The sequence below is a fragment of the Pelodiscus sinensis genome, chromosome 12 (genome assembly GCF_049634645.1).
Source record: "Pelodiscus sinensis isolate JC-2024 chromosome 12, ASM4963464v1, whole genome shotgun sequence".
In the NCBI taxonomy this organism is placed as follows: Eukaryota; Metazoa; Chordata; order Testudines; family Trionychidae; genus Pelodiscus; species Pelodiscus sinensis.
The window spans coordinates 2664490-2677134 of NC_134722.1; the positions used below are offsets into that span (position 1 = coordinate 2664490).

The 12645-nt window shown below is 67.0% G+C and overlaps 1 protein-coding gene across 1 annotated transcript in view; it reads right to left on the reverse strand.

The window, feature by feature from the left end:
* CPNE7 (copine 7) overlaps window positions 1-9176 on the reverse strand; it is a 36148-nt gene extending 26972 nt beyond the window's left edge. The window contains exons 1-2 of the mRNA XM_075939837.1: window positions 9029-9176; window positions 5404-6392 (exon numbers count right to left, since the gene is read on the reverse strand). Of these exons, the coding sequence (XP_075795952.1) occupies window positions 5404-5577 (174 nt within the window). The 5' untranslated portion in view covers window positions 5578-6392; window positions 9029-9176. The remainder of the gene's footprint in view (window positions 1-5403; window positions 6393-9028) is intronic.
* Window positions 9177-12645: the final 3469 nt, after the last annotated feature.

Genomic DNA, 12645 nt, shown 5'->3' on the forward strand with positions numbered 1-12645 from the left:
ACCCAGCTCCCTCCCACTAAAGAAGACTCTCCGCTGGCTGCTAGCAGTATAGTGCCTATGACACATGGTGAGCAGTTCCAGTCCCACTCATCAGAGGGCACGTGAGTCTAATGGTGAGAACAGCTTTGCCGAGACGCTGGAAAACGGACCCAACAAACATTCGTTTTGATTCTGGTAACTGCAGGAGGGCTCTGACCTGCTGCTTTTGTCAGCCTGGGGGGGCCAGCTGGGGGCGGCCCTCACGCCAGCCTGGGTCGCCTTCCCCTCTTCCTCTCCTGGTCCTGGCTTGGCACATGCCCTCCCCGTGCCACAGGGGGCTGGCTTCTCCACCCTCCCCCAGCTCTCCGGCCTGCCTCCTGTGCCCTCCAGTGCAGAATCCAGCTGCAAACTTGAGCGCTGGGATTTACTGGTGGCTGCATGGACGGACACACACCCCACTAGGGTAACAGCATGAGGGACTGGAGCCCAGACCCCTGTACAGCACCCCCATCAGCCTCACCCCCGTGCAGTGCTCCTGCCCCATCAGCCTCACCCCCGTGCAGTGCTCCTGCCCCATCAGCCTCACCCCCATGCAGTGCTCCTGCCCCATTAACCGCACCCCCGTGCAGTGCTCCTGCCCCATCAGCCTCACCCCTGTGCAGTGCTCCTGCCCCATTAACCGCACCCTGTGCAGTGCTCCTGCTGCACACGTCACACACAGCTGGGGTGAAAACAATCTCTGCCCCACGGAAAGGGCAAAAGCTGGGAGAGAAGCAGGTACCAGTGATAAAGGAGCCTGGTGCGACCCAGCCAGGGCAGTCAAGGGCGCCAATGCAGCACACCGGAACATGGGGGCCTCCCCGAGCCTCCAGGGTGATACACAAGTTCCTCTCCCCGATCGGCCCAGGCAGGGCTTCTGTAGCCGGCTGCCTGGGGCCGGCGTGGATTGGAAAGGGGCCGGGCTGGGCCGGCCGGCAAAGGAAAGTCCCTCCCCCCAGCTTCTGACAGTGAGGGTGGCTGGGCAGAATGGAGCGTTCTCAGGACAGGCCCCAGAGCCAGTCGCATCTTGCAGTCCCTGCTCTCAACACAGAGGGTAGGAGCGAGGTGGAGGGAGTTCAACATAAACGTGACTCACGTTCTGTGTCTAGCAGAGACCCCCAGGAGCTCCCCAGGGAACGGAGAAAGGTCCTAAACTCACAGGGGCTGGAGAAGCACCCACACAGGTATGTCCGGGCACCAAGGTTCCCTCTGATTTTTTCCATCCATGGGCAGAATAAATTTTGTTCTGTGTACCGAGGCAGGAGCTTTTGTGCACCACCAATAGAAACAGGCTGCCGGCTGTGGCTGCTCTGTAGTCAGCTGGGTGGCACCTGACTCTTTCCTGGGTGGCTGCCCAAGTGCTCAGCTTACAGGGCACGCTGCCTGGCACCGTGGCTGCCTCGGGGCCTGCGGCATGATGCCATGTCCCCTGCGGTGGGAAATGCTCCAGGGGCCCATCTGGGCACTCAGATGGAGACGTTCGGTTCCGGCCCGGCACGAACGCTGCCGCGACAGGGCAAGTGTCCAGATGGGAAGCCGGCGATCAATACGAGACGCAGAGAGCACATGCGCCACCGGAACCACCTGACGCGCCGGCTCGTCCTTGGCCCAAGGTTGGCGCGGGTCTGTCTCAGCTCACTGGGACGCCGCTCGGGGCGTTTTTTAATAGCTCGGCAAGAAGGCAACAGTGACGCCACCCTTGGCTCACCTCCGAGGCCAGGTTTTCTACCCCTTAATCCTCCCCTCTTGGCTCCATTTGTCCACGTTTCCCTAAGGCGCGGCCCCCAGATCTGGCCCCCCAGATCTGACCCCCACGCCCTGCCGGGAGGTCCCCACTCAGTAGCCGTGCGTTTGCTTTTCCTGCCTCAGGGCAGAGTTTTGCACCCGTCTTTCATGAATTTCATCTTGTTGCTCTCAGACCAAGTCTCCGACGCGGGGAGGTCGGTTGGACTTTGGATCCTGCCGCCCAAGTGCTTGCAACCCCTCCCAGCTTCATCGAAGGCTGGCAGCATCCTCTCCGCCTCCTTAGCCAAGTCATAGCGAGGCTCTGAAATGGTGCCAGACACACACCTAGCCCCGGCGGGCTCCCCCCGACGCGCTCGCCTGTTCTGAGCGCCATCCGTGACGCTGAACACGGGCTACCTGCCACTTGCACATCCACCCTCTGCTGCTTTCCTTGTGGATCGCCTGCATTTCCGGAGTCTCCCTCAAATCAAGATCGATTACGTCTGCTGCTTCCCCCACATGCTGTCCGCCCGGCGCCCTGTCACAGACGCAAATGGGGTTGGCTTGGCGTGATGCGCTCTTGACAAATCCACATTGACTGTCCTTTATCGCCCTGCTCTGCGCCAGCTGCTGCTCACGCTGTTGTCCCCGGACGTGTTCCGGTACCATCCCGACACCGACATTAGGGTGGCTGGTCTGGAATGGCGGCGGTCCCCTTTCTACAGCCAGGTGCTGCGCGACCCTGGGCCAGGCGGACGGGGCTTCCTCCAGGAGCCTTCTCCGCTAATTGGGAAGGGGGCTCCGCTCGCTTCCGCTAGCGCCACGAGTCCCCAACGGCTCATTTCTCCTGCCAGCTGGAATAATCCAGCGCATGGAAGTGTCTTTAACCGCTTCCTTCCCCGTCTCGCCGTGCACCCTCCCCTGCTCCCTGTGAGGTCCGGGGAATGGCGGGCCACTAGTCACCTTTCCAGGGACGACTGCAGCAACACGGGAGGGACCCACGGTGACAGCTCCAACCCCCGGCCCAGGCCGTATCCATGGTAACCCCGCCACTCCCTGACACATAGCTGTGCGCACGGTGACAGCTCCACCCCCCCATCCCATGTTATACCCAGAGTCACCCTTCCACTCCCCGTCCCACCTTGTACCCCTGGTAACAGCTCCGCCCATGTTGTACCCATGGTAACGACTCCACCCCCGTCCCACGTTGTACCCATGGTAACGACTCCACCCCCGTCCCACGTTGTACCCATGGTGACGACTCCACCCCTGTCCCACGTTGTACCCATGGTGACGGTTGCTCCCCATCCCACACCGTACCCACAGCGACCACCCCCCCGTCCCACGCTGTACCCACAGCGACCACCCCCCCGTCCCACGCTGTATCCACAGTGACCGCTCTACCACCTGTCCTAGGTCACAGCCGCGTTGGAGGTGAGGCCTAGAGGAGGCCTGGACGTGGCTGCAGCAATGCAAGGCAGACGGGGCCCGTCCCCACCCAGCGCCAGACACCGGGGCCTTGCCCCGTCACACCGGAGCAGAAGGGCTGCCAGGACTCGGCACGGCCAGGGGGCCCGCGTGGCTACAGGAGACGTCCTCAGGCCGACTCTGGCCGGGCAGGCCCCGGCTCTCTCAGTGGCCATGTTTGTTGGGGGGGGCAAGGCAACCCCTGGCTGAGCAATGGGGTGACCCCCCCAGCCATGGGGGGCAGCGTACACAGGCCAGTCTCACTCCACCGGGCCCTTCCCCCAAGGGGAGGCAGCAGGGCCGGGGTCTCTGAGGGCCTGGCGGGAGCCGAGTCCCCACGTGCACGTTCTCGCGCGCTGAGCCGCGCTGGCAGGAGCCGCGGAGCCGCTTCCAGGAACGGAGCAGCCTCCCACGCCCCCCCCCCCAGCGCCGCGTCAGCAGGCCAACTTCCTGGGGAAGGCACCCAGCCAGGACAGCGCCAGCCTCCGCGCCTGCCCCCCAGAGCAGCCTGCGGCAGGCTGGGCTCCGGGTGGTAGCGCCAGCCCCTCCGGGCACCGGCGAGCCACGGCCCCCTGGCCCGCTGAGAGCTCTGCGCCGGCAGGCGCGGCAAAGCCCCAACCCCCAGCAGGGCCCCGCTGCGGCCGTGGGTGAGCCCTGCTTGGCCCCTCGCGCCCCCTGGCACCACAGTCCCCATCTCCTGCGGGTGGCAGCCCCAGGGACAGCCCCGGATGATCTCCAGGCCCAGTGGGGACGGAGACCCGGCTGTGGTGCGGGTGATAATTCCTTGGCTTAGCGGTTGCCAGCCAGTGCCCCCGGGGGGGCCGTTTGCTGGGGCGGAGCAGCGCCGGATGCGCCCGGCAGGGCTTGTCGCAAGTGTTTGACAACAGCTGGACCCCTGGCCAGGCCCGGCACCCACCCCAGGGGGAGTTTTGCCACCTACAAGCTGAGCCAGGAGTTCCTGATGTGGCCTGTGGGCTCAGCCAGGACACTGGGACCCAGGCAAACCAATGCAAAGTGCCTGGGCTCGGACACACCCTTGCAGTGACACCCCTAGAATCCATCGCTCACCGTCACCTGGTGTGACCCGGTGGGAAATGAATGATCATTAACCAGCAGCTTCATGGAGTGGCGTGGGGGAGCATCATTATGTTACCAAGGGGAAACTGAGGCACAGAGTGGGGCTGGGACCTCCGGGTCCGTTCGTCTATTGCCCCGTGGGTGCACCCACGGCATGTAACGCAGTGTGGCAGGGCGGGGTGGATTAAGCACCCCCAGCCCGGAGAGATGGCACAAAGCATCCGTGCTGCTAAAAATAGCCCCCCAGCAGAGTGGCACGGTGGGTGTGTGACCAGATGCAGCCTAAGCAGGGCTCAAGGGACGGGCTTAGCTGGGATCGGGGAGGCGGGAGGGGCTGCCTGGATGCTGCCCCCCTTACCAAGGTTCATAAAGCAGCAACATCCTGTGCCCGGGGCAGGAGCCTGTGAGCCAGGGCTCCTGGTTCTGTCATGCCCTCGGGAAGGTTCCGTGCCTCAGTTTCCCCCCGCCTTGCTGAGAGGCTGTGAGCCTTCAGGCATGAGTGCCAATAAGGCCCTGGGATGAACGGCTGAGCAGGCCTCTTGCTGGCTGCCCCTGCCCGCCCCTGGGCCCAGCCTGCGGGACTCACCTCCCTGTGCACATCACTGCTGCCTACGGGCACCAGCGCCCGCCCCCATGTGGCTCTGCCATCTCCGACGCCGGGCCCAGCGGCTCCCGGAGCGCGGGAGGAACCCGAGCGCCTGGGAAGGGCAGGGTTTGCACGAGCCCCTCGTTGGGCGGGGGAGATGGCACGCCTGCCCGGGCGGAGCGTGTCCCTGGGGGCTGGCAGCGGAGCAGAGACAGCGTGGGGAGCCCCACACGTGGGCTGCGTGCAGCACAACGGAGCCTGGCCCAGGCTCAGCCTCCGTGGGACCAGGGAACGCCCCCAGGCCACAAAGCGACTGGAGGGGGGAGGGAATTTGCAGCCCCCCCAGGCCTTTGGGGCAGCCCCCCGGACCTGACGGGAAAGGCTGGGTTTCGGGGTAAGGCTCCCAGGACAATCCCTGCTCAGAACTCCCTGCCCCGTGGCCCGGCTGAGCCAGTGGGGCCTGCCCGGCATGTGGCCAGCCCCCTCCCAACCCCCAGGCCACTCCCCCTGCCCCGCCCGCGCCCGCCTACCTCCATCCACTGGCCCTGGGACTGCATGAGCAGCACCACGCAGGGGTCCGACTTGTTGAGCGTGTCCCGGTCCAGCAGGTGTTTGCAGCTCACCCGCAGCTCCACTTTGGAGAGGCAGGTGGCGGAGACCACGCCCAGGGAGGCCTGCGAGGCCAGCTCCGGGAGCTCGTTCATGCTGGCGGAGGGCGCAGTGGGCGAGGCCGGAGGACGTGGCGTTAGGGTCTGGACGAGAGGGGAAAGGGCATCCGGTGGGGGTGGCGGGACGCAGAGGCAGAGTGGTGGGACGGGGGCTCGCTCCAGCCAGGGGTCGACGGGGAATCGCCCGCAAGGCGGGGCCGGGAGGCCCGATCTGTGGGTGGCTTCCGATGCGCTCCTCACTCTCGCTGGAGTCTCTGAACCCGGCCCTTCCTGCCTGTGCCCGGCGACAGGCGCTGCCCCCACCGGAGCCCGCTGCCAAAGGAAGCCGGTTGGCGTTTATTTCCCCGCGGATATTAACGAACCGGCATGTGTCCCTGGCCTCCCGGCAGACCCCACGCGCCTGCTCAGCCTGGCTCCGGCTGATCCGGGGGCACCGTGTGCAGGATGCGCCCCGGCCTTTGAGCCCCGCACAGCCTGGCGAACGGCGAATGCTTCACGCTCCAGGCGCCGCCCTGGCCAGCGGGGAAGGCTGAGCGGCCGGGAGCGTCGCTTCTGCCCGCGGGCGGCTGGGAAGCCGGAGAGACCCGGGCTGGCAGGTCGAGGCCGCGGCTGGAACGCCAACAGCTGGAACGAGCCGTCCAAAACGGCGCGGCGCGGGCAGGCGTGGCAGGAGTCCCGGCGGCAGCAGCCGGGCCGAGGGAGCCGCTGGAGGAAAGCGAGAGTCGAGCGGCACCGGGGCCTCAGAGGGCAGAGGGCAAAGGGGGGTCAGAGTCTCCTGCTGGCGGGTCCCCTGGGGTTCGAGGCCCCTGTTCCTCGCAAGGGGCTGGTGCCGGGGTCACTGCTGGGGCGACCTGCAGGGTTCAAACACAGACAGGATGGGGACAGGCCCTGGGCAGAGAGAGGCTCTGTAGGCACAGCCCGTCTGGGAGCCAGGCTCCCCGCGGGGCAGGGATGGGTGAGAGACCCTCACACCCAGCCCCTCCGGGAGCTGCCCACCTGCCTCTGCTGCTGGAACCGCTCCGCACGGGGGCCCCGGAAGCCATGGGGCCGGTTGTGTGAGCTGCGGGGTGGCCGGGATCCGCCCTCCCCCCGGGGAAGACAAGGGGCAGGAGCAGGGATGCTCCGCTCCTCCAGGCAGGCACCCACCTGGGCATCACGGACAGGACCCTCCTCTCTGCCAGGCGGAGCGGCCCAGCCCGGAGCCCGCGAGGGAGCCGCACGAAGGGCCGGTCCTGCCCAGGGCTCCTGGCCCTGCTTTGCCCACCCCAGAGGATCCCCCGCTGCCCCGCCAGCTCAGAGCAGCAGCTTCCCCGGGGCTCCCTCCCAGGCTGCCCCCCACAGCGCGGCGAGTGCCCGGGGGGCTGGGCGAGCTGGCTCAGGGACTCGGCTGCCCCGTGCTGAGAACGCCCAGGGCACCTCGGCAGATACCCCCTGGCGCCCGGACACGGACACCCTGGCCTTGCCGTGGCAACACTGGGTTTGAAACCCGGCGCCTTCCGTTCGACAAGGAGCCCTGTGGACAAGAGCAAACCCGCCCGGCTCTGCCCAAGAGGGGCCCAGGTGCGCAGCAGGGGGCTGTGGGTCGGGAGAGAGGGGCGTTGGCAGAGCTGGGGGGCAGGGCTGGAGTAGCCTGGGCTGTGGGTCGGGAGGGAGGGGTGTTGGCAGAGCTGGGGGGCAGGGCTGGAGTAGCCTGGGCTGTGGGTCGGGAGGGAGGGGTGTTGGCAGAGCTGGGGGGTAGGGCTGGAGTAGCCTGGGCTGTGGGTCAGGAGGGAGGGGTGTTGGCAGAGCTGGGGGGCAGGGGTGGAGTAGCTGTGGGTCGGGAGGGAGGGGCGTTGGCAGAGCTGGGGGGCAGGGCTGGAGTAGCCTGGGCTGTGGGTCGGGACGGAGGGGTGTTGGCAGAGCTGGGGGGCAGGGCTGGAGTAGCCTGGGCTGTGGGTCGGGACGGAGGGGTGTTGGCAGAGCTGGGGGGCAGGGCTGGAGTAGCCTGGGCTGTGGGTCGGGACGGAGGGGTGTTGGCAGAGCTGGGGGGCAGGGCTGGAGTAGCCGGGGGCTGTGGGTCGGGAGGGAGGGGTGTTGGCAGAGCTGGGGGGCAGGGGTGGAGTAGCTGTGGCTGTGGGTCGGGAGGGAGGGGCGTTGGCAGAGCTGGGGGGCAGGGGTGGAGTAGCTGTGGCTGTGGGTCGGGAGGGAGGGGCGTTGGCAGAGCTGGGGGGCAGGGCTGGAGTAGCCGGGGGCTGTGGGTCAGGAGGGAGGGGCGTTGGCAGAGCTGGAGTAGCGGGGGCTGTGGGTCAGGAGGGAGGGGCGTTGGCAGAGCTGGGGGGCAGAGCTGGAGTAGCGGGGGCTGCGTGTCGGGAGGCAGGTGCCAGCAGGGCTGTGCGGGGGGGCTGCAGGGTGCCGTGCGCAGGGGTGCCGGGGTCTGGCTGTGCCTCCCAGCCGAAGGACGCCCGCAGGGAGCAGGCGCTAGGGTGACAGCGAGCACAGGAGGCCCAGCCCAGTGGACCCAGGGCAGGCGCCACTCGCCTGGGCAAACCAGGGCCCCAGCGGGCAGAGGGCAGGGGAGGGTCCTGGAGGCGGCGTGAGGAGGGGGATGAGCTGCTGGGGCGCACGGTGACCGGCTGGCGGGACCCACAATGCCCAGCCAGCCTCCTGGGGACAAGGGCTTCTGCAGGGCCCAGCAGCCTCAGGCCTGGGGAGAGGAGCTGGGAAGAGCAGGAGGGGATTTGCCTCCCCTCCCCCGGGGAACCCGCCCAGAGCTGGGGCAGAGCCCCCCCTGCACTGGCTCCCCCTGGACTCAGCCCCCAGCCGTGCTGCCGCTCGGGGAAGCTGTGCTGGAAGAGGGGCCCCTTCGGATCTCGGTGCCCAGCGGGGTCCTGCCCTCCCCCCCCGCCTCCTTGTGCAACCAATGGGCACCACGCTGCTCTCCCCCCCTTCCAGGAGTCACCGGGGTGCCCCTCACCATGGCGCCTGACCCAGCTCGCCATGCAGAGCCCTCGGTTGGCGTGGAAGGGGTTACACTGGCCTCTGTGCCCGGCTCGGCACCTGCCCCTCGCCCACGGAGGCACCACGACGGTGACATGCAGACAGGGCACGGGGAGCCCCGGGGCAGGGAGCAGCAAGGGGGCTTTCCCCTGCCCTTGGCACCCGGCCGCGGCCCGTGGCTTTCACACCGGGGGGGACGTGTGGCACCTTCCTGGGCACACGCTCTGCCTGGCTCCGGCATACACTTAGTTTGGGCTCAGACCCAGAGCGGCGCCCGGCCGCCCGGCGCTCCCAGACTCGCCCGCCGGAGCCCGCGCTGTCGTGCCAAGTGGCAGCTTCTGCCAAAGTTCACCGGGAAAGTTCTGTGGGCAGCGGCCCTGGGGCAGCGTTTGCCCACAACCCCCGGGAGCATCCCCCCGCCAGCTGCGCCCACTCCCCTGCAGCCCCGCTCGCTGCTGGGGGGCTGGGATCCCTCTGTCCCAGCCCCGGCTCTGCTCCCCCCCCAGCTCACCTGCTCGCCGGCCGCACCGGGCCAGCCTCACTTGGCTCCGTGCTGCCCGCCGGACCCCGCGAGCATCCTCTGCCCGCCGGAGCCGCGCGCTGCCTGCCACCTCCACAGCCGCTGACTCAAGCTGCAGTTCACGAGTAAAGCCCTAAGAGGGAGACTGGCAGCAACTTTTAACTGCTTCGCTGCCAGGCCCGGCCCCGTGCACAGCAGAGCGCAGCCCCCGGGGAGCCTGGCCCCGCGCCGCGGGAGGGACCCAAGCGGCAGGGCGGGTGAGGCGCACCCCCGGGGGCCTGGAGAAGGGCAAACAGGGCAGCTGGATGGCACAGGGGGCAGGACCAGAGGCCCTGGGCAGTGTCCACGCCTGGCCCCATCCTGGAGCAAGTGGCCAAACCACCAAGGTGAGGCCCCGAAGAGACCGCCGGGGTCAAAGGAGCCTGGGGGTGTCGAGAACTAAATAAACCAACCCCCCCCCCACATCCCCACCGGCCTCCTTTGCCAGGCACCGGCCTCCTGGCGGGGGGAGCCGGAGACGTGACAGATCTCGAGTTCGGGGGCTGCAGGGGCCCTGGGCGAGGTGAAGCCACTCGACGGGGTGGAACGGCCGTACCGAGAGCAGCGCTCAGGGGTTGGCTGGCAAGCTGAACAGTGATCGTTGTCGCCTGGCAGGGCTCCCCGTACGCCGAGCACTTGGGCAGCCCCCAGGCGAGATTCCGGTGCTGCCAAGCTGATTAGCAGAGTGCCCACAGCCGGTGTTCCTAGGGTGGTGCACGTGCCCTGGTGCATCACACAAAATGTATTCCACACGCAGATGGGAAAAGGAGAGGGAACGTTGCCGCCTGGGTGCTCTTCTCACACCCACCTTCCACCCATGCAGCTCCAAGTCAGGCTGGTGGCGGGATCCATCCTGTGCAAAGCCGCCCCCCCAGAGCAGGGACTAGAGCAGCAGGGCCCGCTCGCCCCCATCCCAGGGACTTGCCCCCAGGCAGCCTGACTAGTGCAGGTCATAGCACAGTGGTGGCGTTTCCGGCTTCCCAGCCCCTCGTCCACCCTCCGTTCCAGGACTGCCTGGGCTCCGGCAGGGGCAGACGAGGGAGCCCGGCCCCTGAGCACGAGCGGAGCAATCAGCCGGCTGCGTTCCTTTGTGCCGACGCCCGCAGGGGGTGCTTGGGGGCCCAGGATCCCGCCCCCGCTGTGACCAGTGGCTGATGCTCCGGAGGAAGGAGTCGCATCCCCACGCAGCTGCTGCTTCCTGACCCCATGAGGATGGAGGGGCCCTGGCGCCTGTATTCCTGGTCTCAGTCCTGCCCTGCTGGGGGTCGGTCCCGAGCAGCGTGGCCCCTGGGGCTGGCAGAGCTCCAGAATGGCCCTCCCCACCGGAACCCACAGCCCCACATGCTCCAGCCTGGCCCCACTGGCTATAAGAGCTGGGGCTGAGCCACCCCCTCCCAACCAGCCCTGACCCCCCTCGTCCCCCATCGGGCGCCTGCGAGGAAGAAATCCCGCTACTGCTAGAGAGCAGAGACCTGCAGGAAGGGCGCCCGGGAGCCAACACCCTGGCAGAGGCGGCAGTAAGGGACCTGGGGGCTTCGGGCTCTGCCAGCAATCAACCCACCATCCCTGCACGGCAGCCCTGCTGCCTCCCCTTGGCCCACTGCATCCCCCCCCGAGACCCGCGTGTCTGGGAGCCGGCGGAGCGGGTGTAGGAGAGGCGGCGAGAGGAGCCCATCGCTGGTGCTATTTGCCTCCCTCCCTCCCGGGGTCTCTCCTGGTCCAATGACAGGATCTGCCTTCCCCGCCCAGCTGCACAGCACAGAGCTCTGCCTGCTGGAACCCCCCCACCCCCGGGGGCAGATTGGGCCTGACACTGCTCCGTGCGGGGGGGGGCGCAGGTTGGTCAGGCGGAGGGCGCCTGACATGGCCCGTGTGGGAGCGGCGAGCGCCAGCCCGTTGGGCCACACAAGCCTCGGACCCACTGCTCAGGGGGCGTCCCTTGTGGCAGCGGGCGGCTAGGGGAGGGCGAGGCGCCTGTCCGGAGGGGCCCGGCGCCGGCTGAAGAGCTACAAGACGTACGACTCCTGTGCAGATAATTCGATTAAACCCAGAGCTCGTCCTCGAGGCCTGGCTCCTCGCAGGCAGCGCGGGGAGGAAACCATCACGGCTGTGGAATTAGGAGCCTGGTCGAGGGGGCCAGGCCTGCTCGGAGCCCGCCTGCCGGGAAGCAGAGCACCCCAGCCCGGGCGCGTCTGGCCAGGGCCCCCGCTGCGCTCGGCCACGGCTGCAAAAAAACCCTCCCCCCTGCCAAGCCCACCCCCCCGCCTCCCACTCTCCCAGCCTGAGCCAGGCCAGCTGGAGCAGCCTCCCCTTTGCCCCTGCACCCCAGCTGCTGTGTCAGACGAGGGGCAGCACCAAGAGCCCCGGGGTCTCACCGCCGCCCGTGAATGGATTGGACACCGCAGCTGAGCTCAGCCCCTTAGAAAATCAGAGAACACGAGACGTGGCAGGGACCTCACAAGGTCATCGAGTCCGGTCCCCTGCCCACACGGCAGGACCCAGCACCGTCTGACCATCCCTGCCAGGCGTCTGTCCAACCTGCTCTTCAATATCTCCAGTGATGGGGATTCCACAACCTCCCCAGGCAATTTATTCCAGTGTTTAACCACCCTGACAGTTAGGAACTTTTTCCCAATGTCCAACCTAAACCTCCCCTGCTGCAGTTTAAGCCCATTGCTGCTTGTCCTGTCCTCAGAGGCCAAGGGGAGCAATGTTTCTCCCTCCTCCTTGTGACCCCCTTTTAGATACCTGAAAACCGCTCTCATGTCCCCTCTCGTCCTCCTCCTTTCCAAACGACAGAAGCCCAATTCCTTCAGCCTCCCCTCCTAGCTCATGTTCTCTCGACCTTTCCTCGGTTTTGTTGCTCTTTTCTGGACCTTCTCCAATTTCACCACATTTTTCGTGAAATGTGGGGCCCAGACTTGGACTCAAAACTCCAGCTGAGGCCTGATCAGCGCAGATGGAGGGGAAGAACGACTCCTCGCCCCTTTCCTCTGCCTGGATCCAGCACGGTGCCCCAAGGCAGGAACAGGTGCAGGAGAGGTTGGCTAGTCCCTGACCACCAGCACGAGCCTCCTAGTTGCATGAGCTCTAAGGAGGCCCGGGAAGCAGGAGAGGACAACGGCCACCTTGGGCCTATTCCCCACAGCAGCCCACAAAGCAAGAGGCCACTTGTTCTCTGTGGCCTGGCAAGATGCTTTCTGGAGCAGGTTTCTCTCCCTGCCCAAGGCACCCTGGGAAAACGTCTCTGTGGGCGAGGAGTCCCCGTGGTGAGGGGCCCCGGGAAGGCAGAGTCCTGTTATCTCAGAGCACCCAGCCCCAGGACTCTGCAGGGCGTCAGGGCCTGGAACGACTTTCTGCAGCAAAATGCTGCGCTCATGGCAGGGCAAGTTCCCTGACAGTCAGGGCGGTGCCCAGGGCTTGGAACGAGGCTGCCAAAGCTGCCGTCACACCCTGCAACTGCCCCGTTTCTCCCCTTTGGCTTGCAGCACAGGCGCCTTTCCAAGCTGAATGTTTCCTGGCTCCACGTCGGGCCACGTTCAAAGCCGGTGGGAGAACCCGGCAGGACT